We start from the raw sequence: 17,223 nt of genomic DNA on the forward strand, positions 1-17,223 counted from the left end.
AAAATGGTAAATTTTATCAATATAATTATGTAAATGAAAGCCTAAGTTAACAAGAACATTTTTGCTTATTTTTAATTATTTTCAAAGTGATGACATGGTTATTGCAACCAAGATTAAACCATGTTTTATGTAATTTTTATCATACATCTAAATCTGGAAACAAAACTGTTCTTTTAGTGTGAAGTTGTGTTAGTTTTCAGCAGTTGTGAGTTGCTGTCACTTGCCATATGGTTTCCGATTAATTCTGAAAGAGCTGTCAGCTCAAGATGATTTAATTTTCTATATTTTAAAGTGATATTCATATTTGGGATATGAAAATTTAAAGTATTAGCTACCAATTATGACTAATAAACTCTATTTTTGTATCTAGAGAAAAACAGAAATCTGAAGCTAAAGACAGAAAAGTTCTAGAAATTCTACAAGTCAAGGATGCCAAAATACAAGAATTTGAACAGGTTGGTGTTACAATAAAAATATTGGAAATTACTATATTTGTTTTGGGTAGTAGATCTTGAAAATTATTTTTATTTTTTTGCAGTAGTGTTTATGGAGACTATCAGGGTCCTTATGTTAAAGCATTACTATTTTGAAGTCACTAGTAAGATTATTCTTTATTATTAATACGTTGCTTGTACCCTGTTACTTGTTTTCTGAATTAATAGGCTTTAATTCTATCTGATGTTACAGTTTTATAATAGTATCTGGTTGAGATACCATTTACTTCTTAAACTTGTAAATTTTCAGAATTTCTAGAAAATATAAAAATTGAGATGATATTATTTATACTTTTAAAAACTTGTATTTTTGTATTAGCACTATATTAGGCTATTCTTCCAATGCTATGAAGAAATACCTGAGACTGGGTAATTAGTAAGAAAAAAGGTTTCATTGGCTTATGGTTCTGCAGGTGGTACAGGAAGCATAGTAGTATCTGCTTCTGGGGAGGCCTCAAGGAGCTTTACTCATGTCAGAAGGCAAAGCAAGAGTATACACTTCACATGATTATAGCAGGAGCAAAAGAGAGAGACAGGGCATGGTGAGAGAGGTGCCACACACTCTTAAACAACGGGAACTCATGAAAACTCACTCACTATGTAAAGTCAGCACCAAGCCATGAGGGATCCACCCTCATAACACAGATACCTCTCACCAGCCCCCACTTTCAGCTTTGGGGATTACAGTTCAACGTGAGATTTGGGCAGGGACAACTATTCAAACTATATCAAGTACAATCCTATCTCTTATGTTTAATCAGTAAATTACACAATTACATGTAATTATATGTATATGTAATATGTAAAATTATGTGTGATTATATAATCAGTATATAATTACTGCAAAAGTACATGTGTTCATGCTTCCTGGAAGAATTTTTAAGATATGAACATCTTTAAAAAGAAGTAAAAGAAATTTAAGAGTGGCTAATATTGTTATATAATATTTAAATTCATTTTATACCCAATTGCTCATTATGGAGCAAATTAACTATAATTTTTCTTTGGTGGTACCTTTTTGGCAACTATGCTTTTTTGACATTTGAATTTATTTTCGTTTCTAACCAATTAAAGGGTCATGAGAACTTTGATCTAGGGTCAGTTATTGTTATGAAGTTGTTTTATGAAATGACTAAAAGTTCTATTCCCTATATCCACATCAGTTCTTTCTAAAAATGAATAGTGATTCCAATATAACATATAAATGTGAAATTTATACCTTTTCCAAAGTTGAGTTTGTCTTATAGAAAATGTCATAATTGGTGCTATAATGATAAGAATAACATTTTAGTCAGTTTGTTCTGGAAACAGTTGTACTTACCACCCAAGTATTAAACAATATTAAAATATACTCTAAAATAGGTAAATACTGTCATGTGCCTGGTATATTAATTGGATTAGGCTAAGCTGCTTAGTAAGTACAACCTTACAACCCAGACATGGCAGACATCATTTGTATTCACATTTTACTGGAAAAAATTTGGCCACTCCCAAGATTCAGGTGATTTGAGAAAATGTAGATAGAAGTTTAGCAGTCTCTTCCTCAGTTACACCTCTGTTCCGTTAGAGAAGGAAAATGGGTTTTGGCACTCTTTTTAATATCCTTAGGCATTAAGTTTGCAACACTCTAATGAATGCTTTTCAGTTTACCATCTTTGGATAACGATAGCATACCCTTAGAAAATGTTGCCTTTTTAAAATGAAAATATATATTCCCCTTTTATTTGCTAAATTCCTTGTTTACTTCTGCATCCTTGAGTAGAGATTATTTCATTATTTATCTTTTTTGAGTCAAATCACATAGTTTATATATAACATATTAAACTTCCATAAGATAAATTATTTGCTTTGTAGGGACCCAAATTTCTTTAGGTTTAATTATTTCATTTTTGTGTAATGATGGTTATAAGTTTCTACAAGGTGTATTTTCAGTTAGGTTTAACAAATTGTTGTATTAAATGTATGTATTATCCTGTGATGGTGTAGCAGAACATTCAGAGTTACATTTCTTGCCTTTAATGCTTTTAAAATCTCTTTGATGATTAGGTGAGGATAGAAGTAAGATGGAAATAGCCATATTCTCCTACACTACTTTGTATTTTCTATGAGGGCAGAGTCTATGTCTCTCTCATCCACTCTTGTCAGTCTCATATAGACGACTGTTTACCCAATGCCTAATTATTAATAGTTATTTCATCATCAAGTCCACTGACATGGACCAGAATTATTAGGTTGGCAGGAGTTAAAGGTATGTAAATGGAACTGTAAGGACTTGATAGTCATTTTGAAAATGACGCTTAGGTTTTTAATTAGAGAAACCAGGAGAACAGTGGGATTATTATCAAAAAGAGGGTTATTTTCAGGAAGTAAAATTGTTTTGAAGGTAAGGTTTTGAGCTTCTTTTAGATAGTTTGTTTTATGTGTTGATACGAATTCCAGTTAGAGATTTTTAGCAAACTGTTGGGAGCATGAATCTGATACTTGGGATGGAGTTTTGACCTGGAGATGTGGGTTTATAATGGTTTAATTAGAGGGAAGACTTTAAGCAGTGATAATTTTGAGAACAAGATATTTGCTGATGTTTTTAACGAGGAAGGAAAAATTTTAGTAAAAGAGATGGAAAGACTTTAGGGAAGTAAGGAGAGGTACAATGCAGTGTCTCATAAATTGAGAAAAGAGAGTTTCAAGAAGCAAAATGTTGTCATTGTTGCAAAATGCTACAAAAAATGGAATAGGTTTTTGAAAAAGACATTACATTCAGTAATCATGAAATTTTAAAATGAATTTTAGAAAGCAATACAAGGGGCATGGCATATGAAATTTTAAGAGATCATTGAATTCTGACAATGTAATGGAAAGGAGTGAAGAAATGTGACATTATGGGGTAGGGAAAGAGAGGGATGGATGGATTGATTGACTGATTTGTTTTAAGTAATAGCTCACACAGTTGTAGGCTGGCAAGTAACTCTGCAGGGCAGCTTGGCGGAATGGAGATCTAGGGAAGAGTTCATGTTACATTGCAAATTCTAAGGTAGTCTGGAGGTAGAATTTCTTCTTCCTCTGTGGATTATAGTATTTTCTTGAAGCCTTCAACTGATTGGATGAGGCCAGCCCACATTATGAAGGGTAATCTGCTTTTTTCAAAGTCCATTAGTTTAAATGTTAACCACATCTAAAGAATACTTTCACAATAAATAACATCCAGATTAAATAAGAACTTGTGTACCATGGGTAGCCTAGCCAAACTGACATATTAAATTAGCCAAATGGGTAAAAAAAGCTGGGGTAAATAGGCTTTAGGTTTATCTGGCTAGAGATTACACTGTGTCCATTGTTTGCTATGGTATGAGTTAGAGGCAAAAGTTTGGTATTTTTGTTTTTTATTTAAATTTTTGTAGATAGTTTGTGAATATCCTTGATATGCATGGTTCTTTCAGTTTTCTTAAAAAGAAAAACCTTACACAAATTAAATTCAATGTAGTTTAGTTGAACTGAAAAAGAATTCATGAGTTTGGTAACACTCAGGACCAAAAGTGGTTCAGACAGCTCTGCTCCACAAGATGGCATGGGATGATGTATAGCCAGAGAATGGAAGTGAGAAACAGAAATAGCCAGATTGGTTACAGTTTGGTGTTTGCCTTATTTGGACATGTTTTGGCAATTTGCACTTGTGGTTGGCTTAATGCTTGGCTGCTGTAATTGGCTGAGACTCAGCTACTATGCAAGAATTTACTTTCAAGTAGGGTTGTGCTTGTTTACATATTGTTAGGTTATAGTTAGCTACCGACAGAGGCGATTTCATTTAATAGTTGCTATTTAAACTGCATTTTTTTGGTCAAACCTATTGATTATACAATAGCCCTATTGATATGGTGGTAGGGTGTTGGAGGAAGAGAGGAAGAGTTATGTAGTGTTGTGTTTGGGTTTCAGTCTTTTGGTGGGCTGTGCTTCTGGACTGTGACCTTCAAAATTCTTCTCAGTTTTTTTTTCTCCCCCCTCCCCTTACGCCCTTAGGAGAGATAGGAAGTCTAGAAGGTGCTAGATTTGGGTATTTCCCTTCCCCAAGTTGGTTTGTTAGGCTCAGGTAAAATCCCATGAGTCTGGGCTCTGGTAAAACAGGTTTTCTTGATGACAGACCTTGGTAAGAAAAAAATAGTCTCAGTGTGTTTAAAGATGATTACTTTCTCCCTCCACATACTGGAAACAGGAAGGAATTATTGTCCCATCTTCCTTGTGACAACGTGACAGGGGTCCAGTAGGTTAAACTTATGAAATGTGTCGCCTCTTTCTATTTGATGGTTCCTCTGAGTGCTGTTTGCCTCCTCCCCCTGATGATGACTGGGCCATCCTTGAGTTTTAAACTCTCAGACTTGTCCATATTGATCTTCTAAGAATTCATTAATTACAGAATAAGTTTTTCCACCTTGGTGCTGGCTCATGTGGAAACATTTTCTCCTGGGCATCTGTTCCATTAAATTGTTGCTCTATTTGCCTGTCTGTCTTTTCAATTTTGGGGGCATTGGCTTGCTGGATAATCTTAGTTCCCTAATGGATCTAAAAAGAGTTGTTGATTTTCAGTTTGTTTAGCTTTTTTTCTTGCTGCGTAAATGGGAAAGATGACTTCCAAGTCCCTTACATGCTGGACTGTTAACCAGAAGTCCCTCCATTGAATTTTTGTTGTTCCACTGAAAAATATTAAATAGCTCCTAATTTTCAAGTTTTATAGCTATAAGATAGAGTAAGAATTAGAATGACAAATCCTTTAGCTTATTTAAGTCTTTTGCATCTAGTGAAATTACTACAAAGTTACACACTTTTTTTAGCTGATTGGAGAAAATCTTTCACAGAGTGCAATCTAATAATTATTAATGTAAAGGATTGCCTTTTTTTTTTTTTTGGTAAGACTGTGTTTTAGCTTTGTCACTGTTATAAAATAATGTAATACATTTCCCTTCTAGTATTGTGCTTAATAGCATGACTTATGATAGTCTAGTATATTGCATTTAATTAGATGATGATTGCTTTTTAACGTTATGTTTCTTTTTTTCCTTACCTTCTAGGAAGCTCAAAAGTTTCATTTCCTAATTGCAGTTGCTTTTTTTATCCCTTTCTTTTTCTCCACTTATCGCTGTTTTAGTTATATTGTCGTTTAATTACTGCTTTGTTTATTTTTTTTATTGTTAAATCTTTCATGTCCATTTTGAAAATAGGTTGGTATAAATAATAAATTAACTATGCTGAAGTATTGCCTAACAGTTTGGGCCTTATGCTCCTTCCCTACCCCCTACACATTTTTATCCCTGCTTCATACTCACTATTATTCTTTTGTTACTCTATAGATTTCTTTTGACCATTATTTGAGTTAGTCATTTCATGGCTTATCTGTAATAAATTATTTGTTCCAGACACTCTCTCTCTTGTCACCCCTTATTGCTTTATGGTTCCTTTGAGTTGTGTTTGCTATTTTAATATTAACTCAAGCCAGACTATTAAGAATTTACCTACCTCTGTTCAGAAAGGTTTGTTGAAAAATATTAATAAAGCTAAATTTTAAAATGAACTTTAACTGTATATATCTGTGCTTTCATTATTTAGATTATCGAGGGTATATTTTATTAGGAAATTATGTTGATTTATACAACATAATTTTTATGAGTTTATCAGTGCTCTTGTATTGGGAAAGAATCTTTTTCTAACTTATTACTTTAATGATTTTGTGATATAAGAAACTATATTATGAAATGTAATATTAAACTAATTCTCAGAATATGATAGTTCTGGTTAACCAACATTTTTTCTTATTATGCTTTTAAATTTACAAACTGAGTCTGTGTTGGTTCTTTTGAGTTACTACTCTAAGTTAACTCAAATGCCCAAATCTAATTTATTATATAGTTTTCATGAAAGGACTCGCTATTGATATCATTTATGTTGTCAATGCCTGTTAAGTTTAGTTCACTTTAGTGGGAAAATCCTTTTAAAACTTGTCAGTTGGTCAGTGTTCTCTCCTTCCTAGAGTTTAATTTCCGGAATAGACAAGAGATGCTAAAATTTTATCATTTCTCCTTCAAAGCATAGGCTTATGGGTCTTTTACAAACAGTTTTAATGCTTATATTATTGAATTTATTATTTAGTGTCAATCTCATCTGTAAACACTTAAAAATCAGTTTGGAAGATATTATGAGTTGATAGAGAGATAGTTAGCAACACTAGGTAGTTTGTTACATATCAAATGAACAATATAGATAATATAAAAATTTAGAAATGGCAAGAATTACAAAATACTGGGATAGTAAGGGAAACTTTTATTGAGGAGGTGGAAATTGAATCTTAAAGGGCGTAAGACTTAGCTGAGAGTAGAGAAATTGATTATAAATTGTGGATGAGCTATTTTTATGCATCTATTTTTATGTTACTTGATTGATGTCAGGCACATTTAGATATGGCCTAGTAATTAAAACAGGACATAAAAGTTAAAACTGAGATGCCATTTGTACTTACTGGATTTTAAAATATTTCCAGCCCTTAGAGTTAACTGTTGGTAGGGAGGAAGAGTAATGAAAACTCTTGAAGTGCAAATAATCGTTGACTTAGCAATTTCACCTCTAAGTGGATATAATCCAGAGAAGTGTTCTTCATACTTTTATTAATGTGATCCTCACACTGAAAAAAGTACATTTTACTTCATGACCCAGTAAACACACATGAAATAAAAATTTCATATAATAATAGTTATTTTTACTACATATAATTAAGATAAACATATGCAAATGTTTATATCAAATGTGAATTTACTAATATTTAAATACAATAAAAATCTTAAACATAAAAATTTAGAAAATAATTATAAAGCATGTCTGTTTCATAAGTTTATTCCTATAACCATAGTTTCTTTGCTAAGAATGTTCGGCTATTAACTTGATACTTTCTGTTGTATTATATTCCATTAAAAAATACTGATTATGGTAACTAAATTGATTTAATGACCCATTACTAGATGGTAATCTGTAGTGTGAAAAACACTGCTTGGGAGAAATTCTTGGTCATGAATACTTGGAATCATGCTTAAGAGTGTTCATAGCAGCATTGTTTGTATACCCCTTTACCTCAAATGGGAAACAGCTGAAATATACAACGATAAAAGATGGATAAATATAGCATATTTTTCTGATGGACTAATACTATTTCTGAAGGCAATTGATCTACAGTTGCATTCATTATTATGAATAAATTTGGGAACATATGTTGAGCAAAAATAACAAGCTGTCTAATATGTGTAGTATGATTTTACTTAAATTTAGAAATAAGCAAAACTATACAGTATTTTAAATAGGGTACATATCTGTCTTTGAACTATAAAGAAAAGCAAGACAAAGATAAGAATCAGGGTTTCAGGATAATGCTTATTGTTGGAGGGAATAGGAGGTATTAGAGGATAAAGGGATATATATGAGATATCAAAGATAATAATACAATTTTGTTTCTTCGATGAATGTTGGTATGTACAGGGCCCGCTCCTTTTATTTCTTTTAAGTATAATAAAATCAATAGTATTTTACCTTGAAAAATTAGAGTATTGGGGTTAACTCGGCGGGCTGAGCTGCGAAGACTGCTTGAGTCCAGGAGTTTGAGAAGGCAACATAGTGAAACCTTATCTCTATGAAGAAAATTAAAAATTAGCTGGGTTGGTGAAACATACCTATGGTCCTAGCTGCTTAGGGGTTTGAGGTGGGAGGATCCCAGGAGTTCCAGGCTGCAGTGAGCCATGATTGTTCCCCTGAACTCCTGACTGTGTGACATAACAGAGTGAGACCCTGTCTCTAAAAAAAAACGAAATAAATAAAATATAATATTGAATATATTTTCACTTTATTCCTAAAACTCAATCCATTTGTCATTCTGCTCCTGAATCTTCCCCTCATTTTTGGCTTATTTCTAAGTCCTTTGGAGACAATTTGATAAAGAGGAAATAGGAGAGTATAAAATAAATTGATATTTAGGGATCTGCATCAATGATAGCTCAGAGATGGAATAAAGTCTACTGAGTGTAATACTTAAAAAAATGTGTTTCCATTTTGATGTGTCTCTTTCTTGGCTGACAGACCAAAGGTGTTATTGAGTCTGACTTGGAGGCTTCCAATAATTGCATCAGGCTGGATAGTATGTGCTTAATAAATACTAGTTGAAAGAATGGATGGATTGATAAAAGTTGAAGTTTAGGAAAGAGAAAAAATCAGGATATATATTTCATTTTTAACAAGTTAGTTTGGGGTAGTAGACAATCCAAAGGGGGAAGTCTTGTATAGCTGGAAATATGAGACTGGTGATTGGGAAGGTGAGGGCTGGATTATAGATTGGATAGTCTTTCAGACAGAGGTAAGATTAGCAGCCAACAGAGGCACTACAGTTTTTGAGAGAAAAGATATACGGAGAAACAAGGGAAGGTAAAAATTGAGTCATGGGTACATCTACCTCGTAGGTGTAAGTTAGGCATCTCACAGGTGAAAAGAATGTTCAGTTAAAAATTATGGCAGTCTTAATATTCTAAATATTCTGTCTACAGAATAACTTCCCATTAAAAAATTTTAAAGTGATTTATGCTTTCACAAAATCATAGTTTTTCAGAAAAGTTTCTTCTAAATGGCATTCAAATAAAATGAGGAATTATGTTATCTATAAATATATTTTCTTTAATTAGAATGTTTTGTAAAAAATCTTGTTTTTCTCTGTTACACACCAGAATTCTGAAAGCTTGCTTTCTGAGTGTGGCTTAGTATTTAGTGTCCAGTTTTTATGTGTTCTTCAACATAAATAGGCCCTGTACTTGCACATTTTAGTTAAAAATTATGGGCATGTCACAGGAAATAAGAACTGTGGTGATAGACATTATTATGAAAGCTAGTTAATCCTAACATTAGCAGATCAAAATCTAAAACCTTTAAAATATTTATTTTCTTAGTAATAATAGCTCACCAGTAATTTAATTTTTTTTTTTTCCACAGAGAGAATCACTACTGAAACAGGAAATAAATGACCTTGTGAAACGGAAGACTGCAGTAGATGAAGAAAATGCTTTCTTAAGGAAAGAATTCAGTGAGTTGGAGAAGAAATTTAAAGATAAAAGTCAAGAAATTAAGGTGTGTTGACTTGTACATAGTTTTGTGGGACTGCTGCTTTGTAGTTCTGCTTTAAGCTTTGTTAGCCTTTGTGGCACAGGAAGTGACAGGTTTAGAGGAAAACTTGCCTTAGGCCCTGCTGTACCATACAGTTTTCTCACATGCAAAAACTCTGATAAGGCTGCTTTAAAGCTAGAATTCTAAGCTTTATAACTTTTAGGTAAATAGTTAATGATGGCAATGGAGCTAAGAAAGTAGGAGTGTGAATATGTGGCTTCTTGTAATTAGATTCTGATGGGACTGGCATTATTAATTGATAAAACCCAGGTCTGGGAGGATATGTCTGTATGGGTCTCAAAAATAGCTGGGGACAGCATCAAAGGCAGCTTGATCAATTAATGGGCTCTTTGCAAATGTGTACTCATCACAGCTGTCATCCAGTGAAAAAATATGACCCATCCACCTGCATGAAAAGAGGCCCATAAAAGTACACAGGTGACCTTGGCTATCAAATATAGAAGAAGCTGCTGTGAGGGTAAAACTGCACAGTTTGTACTTGCTGATTAGTTCTCACCATTTTTTTTGGTTGTTTTCTTGGTTTTGTTTTGTTTATTTGCCCTTGTGGTACTGTTCTACAGGACACTAAGGAGTGTGTACAGAACAAAGAAGAGCAAAACAGACTAGTCATAAAAAATCTGGAGGAGGAAAACCAGAAATTAAGTACCCGCTGTGCTGACCTGCTAAATGACCTGGAGAAACTGAGGAAGCGGGAAGCACATTGGATAAAAGAAAAATATAGCACTGATGCAAAAATAAAGGTATACAATGGGAATGGAATCCACACTCCTCTTTTGAATCTAACTTTTTCTAGGAAGTTTAATACGTGTTATTTTCTTTAAATAACAAGTTATATATTCAAATCCACCAGTGGGGCCTAGCATTAATTTATATTCTTTCACTTAAGACCCATAGCTTTTTAAAAATTGATGTTGCAAAGCAGGAAACTGACTTCAAATGGTTATCCTAAAATGTAATCATTAAAAAATAAAGGCCATTGCATTCTGAAATAAAATGTGTTTTCAAAAAACATATTTAGAATCATGGGTTTTAACTTTTTCACTTAAGGCTTAAGCTTACAAATATAGCTAGAATTTATTGCAATATAGTTTTTAAGACTATTTTCTAGATCCTTTAAAATATAAAGTATAAAAAATACTAAGCAGTTAAACAATACAAATATGTGGTTCGATGATGGTGCTTTCTTTGACTTTAAAGGGCCTTATTTATGGGAAAATTTTATTTTTATGGAATATAAAGGTTACAATCAAGCTTTATAATCTTATATCCTTTTATAAAGGCTAGTCAAGTGAGGCAGTGGTTTCTTACATTTTTTTGATTATTATATTTCAAAATAATACTTCTGTGGCATTTTCTTTGTCTCTAGAAGTTTTTGCTAATTTCTTTTCTCATTATATTATATGCTTTTTTTTTTAATAATAGGTTTTGTTGAAAAGGCAAGACACAGATTTTAGTACTACGTAATAAGTATGGTGGTCTCTCCATGCATATGCCCCTAAAAAGAAAACACACACACACACTATTCACCAACTATAAGCAGTTGACCATATGTATCTGCAGGTTTTGCATGGGTGGATCAAAGTATTCAGAAAAAACAATTAAAAGTAACAATATAATAATAAATGATACAAGTAAAAAATACATTATCACAACTGTTTATATTATATTTGGTATTTTAAGTAATCTAGAGATGATATAAAGTATATTGCAACATGTGTATAGGGTATTCACAAATACTGTGCCGTATTATATCAGAGATTTAAGCATCCATGGATTTTGGTGTCTGTGGAGAGTCCCGGATTCAATCCTCCAGGGATACTGAGGGACAATGGTAATATATATGGATGTATGGGTGTGTATATGCATATGTGCAAGAATATTTAAGTTAGGGGAGAAGGATATATCTTTCTCTGTGTATACACCTTTTGTAGATTACTTAAGTCTATTAGTGCACAATCATGGGATGACTGAGCCATTGAGATAATTGAATTCTGGTGCATTTTCTTAATTTTTTGTCAGTTTCTGGTTCTATGCAGGGTTTAAGCAATTTGGAGATGTGTTAATTCACAGCTACATAATTATTTGGTGGTAATTTTTATTTCCTTATTTATTTTATTTGAATAATCAGCTCTGGGATTTGCTGTGACTTGTAGTTGTGTTACTTTATTTTTTCTCATGGGGTTATTGTCTTTTTCTTAATTGCTTTTTGGGCATTCACTATTTATTTTGGATACTAATACTTTTTATCTTATAAATACCTTCTGTTCTACAGACCTTGAATAAGGAAACTAGACTTTCAAAAGTTTGTGAATTTTGGTAATCATTTTATTTTCTTCTCAAATGTTTTTGCTTTAAAAGTTTTATATGATAAAGCTTTCCTCACCCCAAAGCCTTTAATCTAATTATAATTTATTTTTGGATGTGATGGTCCACATCATTTACTCAATACCCACAGAAGCAGCAAGATTGTTAACTGGTCTTCTCCCAGCTTTCTCTCATGAAGCATGGTCATAAAAGAATTCTCATAGCTACCTTCCCAGAAAGTGGATCTTACGACCCTCTTGTACCTGGAGTTCAGAAGAATCTGAACAAACAGTCCTTTCTAATAAGTTTACTTGACCACAGGATCATATGCCGTTGTCCTCTAGTCACAATTTTACATGACTGTCCATAAAAATACACAGTTTTTCCTGGGTCTTTGTGTTTCCATTTCTGATATCTACTATGTCATTTAAAACTTCGGTTAAATAAATTTGTTATATTTTTCTCTTAGTAATTTGTCTTTTATTACTGGGATGTCAGCCATGTACCTTGCCACGGGTAAAGGAAAAGATACTACTTTTTCTTTCTGACATACACATGTATTTTCATTTTTCTTGCTTATATATTTCAGAGTGAGGTTATTAGGTCATATGGTAACTGTTTTTAAGCTTTTGAGGAACTGCCAGACTATTTTCCAAAGCAGATGCACCATTTTTCATTCAGACACTATGTTTAAGGGCTTTGATTTTTTTCCATGTTCTCACTAACACTTGTAATTGTTCATCCTTTTTGTTATAGCCACCTCATGGATGTGAAGTGGTATCTCACTATGACTTTTTGTTTGTTAATTTGTTTGTTTGAGACAGAGTCTTGCTTGGTCTCTCAGGCTGGAGTACAGTGGCATGATCTCAGCTCACTGCAAACTCTGCCTCCTGAGTTCAAGCTATTCTCCTGCCTTAGCCTCCAAGTATCTGGGACTACAGGTGCATGCCACCACATGTGGCTAATTTGTGTATTTTTAGTAGAGACGGGGTTTTGCTACGTTGGCCATGCTCTTCTGGAATCATTGTGGTTCTGATGCATTTTCCTGATGGCAAATGATGATGAGCATCTTTTCATGTACTGTTATCTTTGGAGAAATGTCTACTAAAATCCTTTGTGTATATACTGGATCCACATTTCTTTATCAGATATATACATTGAAACTATTTTTTCTTAAATTCTTTGTTATTTTTTACTCTCTTGATGGTGTTCTTAAAAATACCATTTTTAATTTTGATAACATTGTATTTACCTTTTTTTGGTGTTGCTCATGCTTTAGATGCCATATCTAAGAAACCATTGCTAATCCAAGGTTATGAAGATTGACACCTTTATTTTGTTCTGGGAGTTTTATAGTTTTATGTCTTACATTTAATTCATTGATAACATTTTGAATTAATGAGTTAACTTTTGAATATGATGTGAGATACAGGCCTAACATCATGCTTTTGTATGTGTTATTTAGTTGTTTCAGCACCATTTGCTGAAGAAAATTCTTTTTTCCCCACTGAATTGTCTTGATACCATTATTGAATATCAGTTGACTGTAAATATAAGGGTTTATTTCTGGACCTCAGTTCTGTTTATTTGATCTATACATCTGTCTAGCCTATGCCACACTCTCTTGATTGTTGCAGCTTTGTAGCAAGTTTTGAAATTGAGGTTTATGTGTCCTCCATATTTATTCTTTTTCTAGACCAGCTTTTCTGGGACTGTTAAATTTTCGAATGAATCTTAGAATTATCTTTTCTCTTCTGGCCAAAAAAGCCATCTGAGAGTTTAATAGAGATTGCCTTGAATCAGTAGATCAGTTTGGGGAATGTTATCATCTCAATAATATTAAGTCTTCTGATCCATGAACATGTGATGTTTTCCACTTATTTAGGTCTTCTTCAATTTTTTCAATTGTTTTGTAGCTTTCAGGGTATAAATTTTCACTTCTTTGGGTAAATGTATTCCTGAATATTTTATTATTTTAGATGCTATTGTAATTGGAACTGTTTCTTAATTTTCATTTCATATCATTCATTCATAATGTATAGATACACAATTGAGTTTTGTATACTGATCTTTTATACTGCAACCTTACTGAATAGGTTAACTAATTCTGATTTTTTAATTTGTAAATTCCTTAAGATTTTCTGCATATCATATGACATCTGCAAATAGACATAGTTTCATTTCTTCCTTTCTAATCTGAGTGCTTTTAATTTCATTTTGTATTTTTCTGCTAGAACCTCTGGTACAGTGTTAAATAGAAAAAGAGTGGATATCTACATCTTGTGCCTTATTTCAGGGGCAAAAGGTTTGCTTTTTCACTGTTAAGTATGATATTACCTCTGAGGTGTTTTGTTGTTGTTATTTTATTAGATGGAGGAAGTTCCCTCTAGTCTTAATTTAGTGAATGTTTTTAAAAATATTTATTATTATTTTGTATTTTATGGGTACAGAGTAAGTGTACACATTTATGGGGGTATGTGAGCTATTTTATCAGGCTTATGGCACATAATAATTATGTCAGAATATGTGGGGTATACATGATCTCACTCTTTTAGTTATTTAACAATGTGCAATAAAATATTATTCATTGTAGTAATCCTGTTGTGCTATCAAATACTAGATCCTACTCAGTCTAACTATATTTTTGTACCTGCTAACCATCCTTACTCTTCCTACAGCCGATGCTGCCCTTCCCAGCCTCTGCTAACCATCGTGCTATTCTCTGTCTCCATGAGTTCAATTGTTTTAATGTTGAGCTTGCACAAATAAGTAAGAACATGCAAAATTTGTCTTTCTGTGATTAGCTTATTTCACTTAATATGTCCTCCATTTCCATCCATGTTGTTGCAAATGACATGATCTCATTCTTTTTTTATGTGAGAATAGAACTCCATTGTGCGTGTTTACTACATTTTCTTTATCCATTTGTCTCTTCAACACTTAGGTTGCTTTAAAATCATGACTCTTGAGAACAGTGTTGTAATAAACATGAGAGTGCAGATATCTTTTTGATATACTAATTTCCTTTCTTTTGGGTATATACCTAGCAGTGGTATTCCTAGGTCTTATGGTAGCGCTATTATTAGTTTTTATAGGAATCTTCAAACTGTTCTCAAAAGTAGTTGTACTAATTTACATTCCCCTCAATAGTGTACAGAAGTTCCGTTTTCTCCACATCCTTGCCAGCATTTGTTGTTACTTGTTTTTTGGATAAAAGCCATTTTAACTGGGATAAGATATTATCTCAGTAATTTTGATTTATATTTCTCTGATATCTCATAGTAATTTTGATTTGCATTTCTCTGATGATCAGTGATGTTCAGTATCTTTTCAAATACCTATTTGTCATTTGTATGTCTTCTTTTGAGACATGTATTCACATCTTTTGTCCCTTTTAAAATCAGCTAATTAGATTTTTTTTCATATAGAGTTGTTTGAGCTCCTTATATATTTTGGTTATTAATCTCTTGTCAGATGGTTAGTTTGCAGATATTGTCTCTGTCTGTTCACTCTGTTGATTGCTTTTTTTTTTTTTTTTTGTTGTGCAGAGCTTTTTAACTTGATGTGATCCCATGTGTACATTTTTCTTTGGTTTCCTGTCTATATGGGATATTACTCAAGAAATCTTTGTCCAGTTCTATGTCCTGTAGTTTCTGCAGTGTTTTCTTTTAGTAGCTTCATAGTTCGAGGTCTGTGACTTAAGTATTTAATCCATTGTGATTTGACTTTTGTACATTGCAAAAGATAGGGTTCTCATTTCATTCTTTTGTATATGTATATCCGGTTTTCCCAGCACCATTAACTGAAGGGACTGTCTTTTCCCAAATGTATTTTCTTGGCACTTTTGTTAACAGTGAATTCATTGTAGATACATGACTATAGTTCTGAGTTCTCTGTTTTGTTCCGTTGGTCTATGTGTTTGTTTTTATGTCGTTACCATGTGATTTCGGTTATTACAGCTTTGTAGTCTAATTTGAAGTCAGGTAATGTGAGTCCTCCAGTTTTGTTCTTTTTGCTCAGGATAGCTTTGGCTACCCTGGGTTTTTTGTGTTTCCATATAATTTTCAGATTTTTAAAAAGAATTTTGCAAAGAATGTCATTAGTATTTTGATAGGGATTGCACAGAATCTATAGATGGCTTTGGGCAGTATGGACATTTTAACAGTATTGACTCTTTCAATCAATGAACAAGGTTATTTCTTTCTTTTTTAGAATTATATTTTAAGTTCTGGGGTACATGAGCAGAATGTGCATGTTTGTTACATAGGTATACATGTGCCACAGTGGTTTGCTGCACCCATCAATCTGTCATATACGGTAGATATTTCTCCTAATAGTATCCCTCCCCTAGTCCTTACCCTCAGACAGGCCTTGGTGTGTGATGTTCCCCTCCCTGTGTCCGTGTGTTCTCATTGTTCAACTTCATTTATAAGTGAGAACATGTGGTATTTGGTTTTTTGTTCTTATATTAGTTAGCTGAGATTGATGGTTTCCAGTTTCATCCCTGTCCCTGCAAAGGACATGAACTCATCCTTTTTTATGACTGCATAGTATTTCATGGTATTTATGTGCCACATTTTCTTTATCCAGTCTATCATTGATGGGCACTTGGATTGCTTCCAAGTCTTTGTTATTGGGAACAGTGCTGCAGTAAACATATATATGCATGTGTGTTTATAGTCAAATGATTTATAATCCTTTTGGTGTATACTTTAGTAATGGGATTGCAGGGTCAAATGGTGTTTCTAGTTCTACATCCTTGCAGAATCGCCACACTGTCTTCCACAATGACTGAACTAATTTACACTCCCACCAGCAGTGTAAAAGCATTCCTATTTCCCCACATCCTCTCCAGCATCTGTTGTCTCCTGATTTTGTAATGATTGCCCTTCTAACTGGCATGAGATGGGGTCTCAATGTGGTTTTGATTTGCATTTTTCTAATGACCAGTGATGATGAGCTTTTTTTCATGTGTTTGTTGGCTGCATAAATGTCTTCTTTTGAGAAGTGTCTGTTCATATCCTTTGCCTACTTTTTGATGGGGTTATTTTTTTCTTGTAAATTTCAGTTCTTTATAGATTCTGAGTATTAGCCCTTTGTTAGATGGATAGATTGTGAAAATTTTCTTCCATTCTGTGGGTTACCTGTTCACGCTGATGATAGTTTCTTTTGCTGTACAGAGATGTTTAGTTTAATTAGATCCCATTTGTCTATTTTAGTTTTTGTTGCC

The 17,223-nt window shown here is 33.0% G+C and overlaps 1 protein-coding gene across 14 annotated transcripts in view; it reads left to right on the top strand.

Moving 5' to 3' along the window:
- CNTLN (centlein) overlaps window positions 1-17,223 on the top strand; it is a 314,849-nt gene that overhangs the window by 66,161 nt on the left and 231,465 nt on the right. For all 14 annotated transcript variants that reach the window (XR_012516586.1, XR_012516587.1, XR_012516588.1 and 11 more), the window contains exons 3-5: window positions 371-455; window positions 9,498-9,632; window positions 10,250-10,429. Coding sequence is in view for 11 of the 14 variants with exons in the window: in XM_010338733.3 (XP_010337035.2) it covers window positions 371-455; window positions 9,498-9,632; window positions 10,250-10,429 (400 nt within the window). In the remaining 3 variants the exon portion in view is untranslated. The remainder of the gene's footprint in view (window positions 1-370; window positions 456-9,497; window positions 9,633-10,249; window positions 10,430-17,223) is intronic.

Source organism: Saimiri boliviensis, chromosome 2 (assembly GCF_048565385.1).
Source record: "Saimiri boliviensis isolate mSaiBol1 chromosome 2, mSaiBol1.pri, whole genome shotgun sequence".
NCBI classification, from domain to species: domain Eukaryota; kingdom Metazoa; phylum Chordata; class Mammalia; order Primates; family Cebidae; genus Saimiri; species Saimiri boliviensis.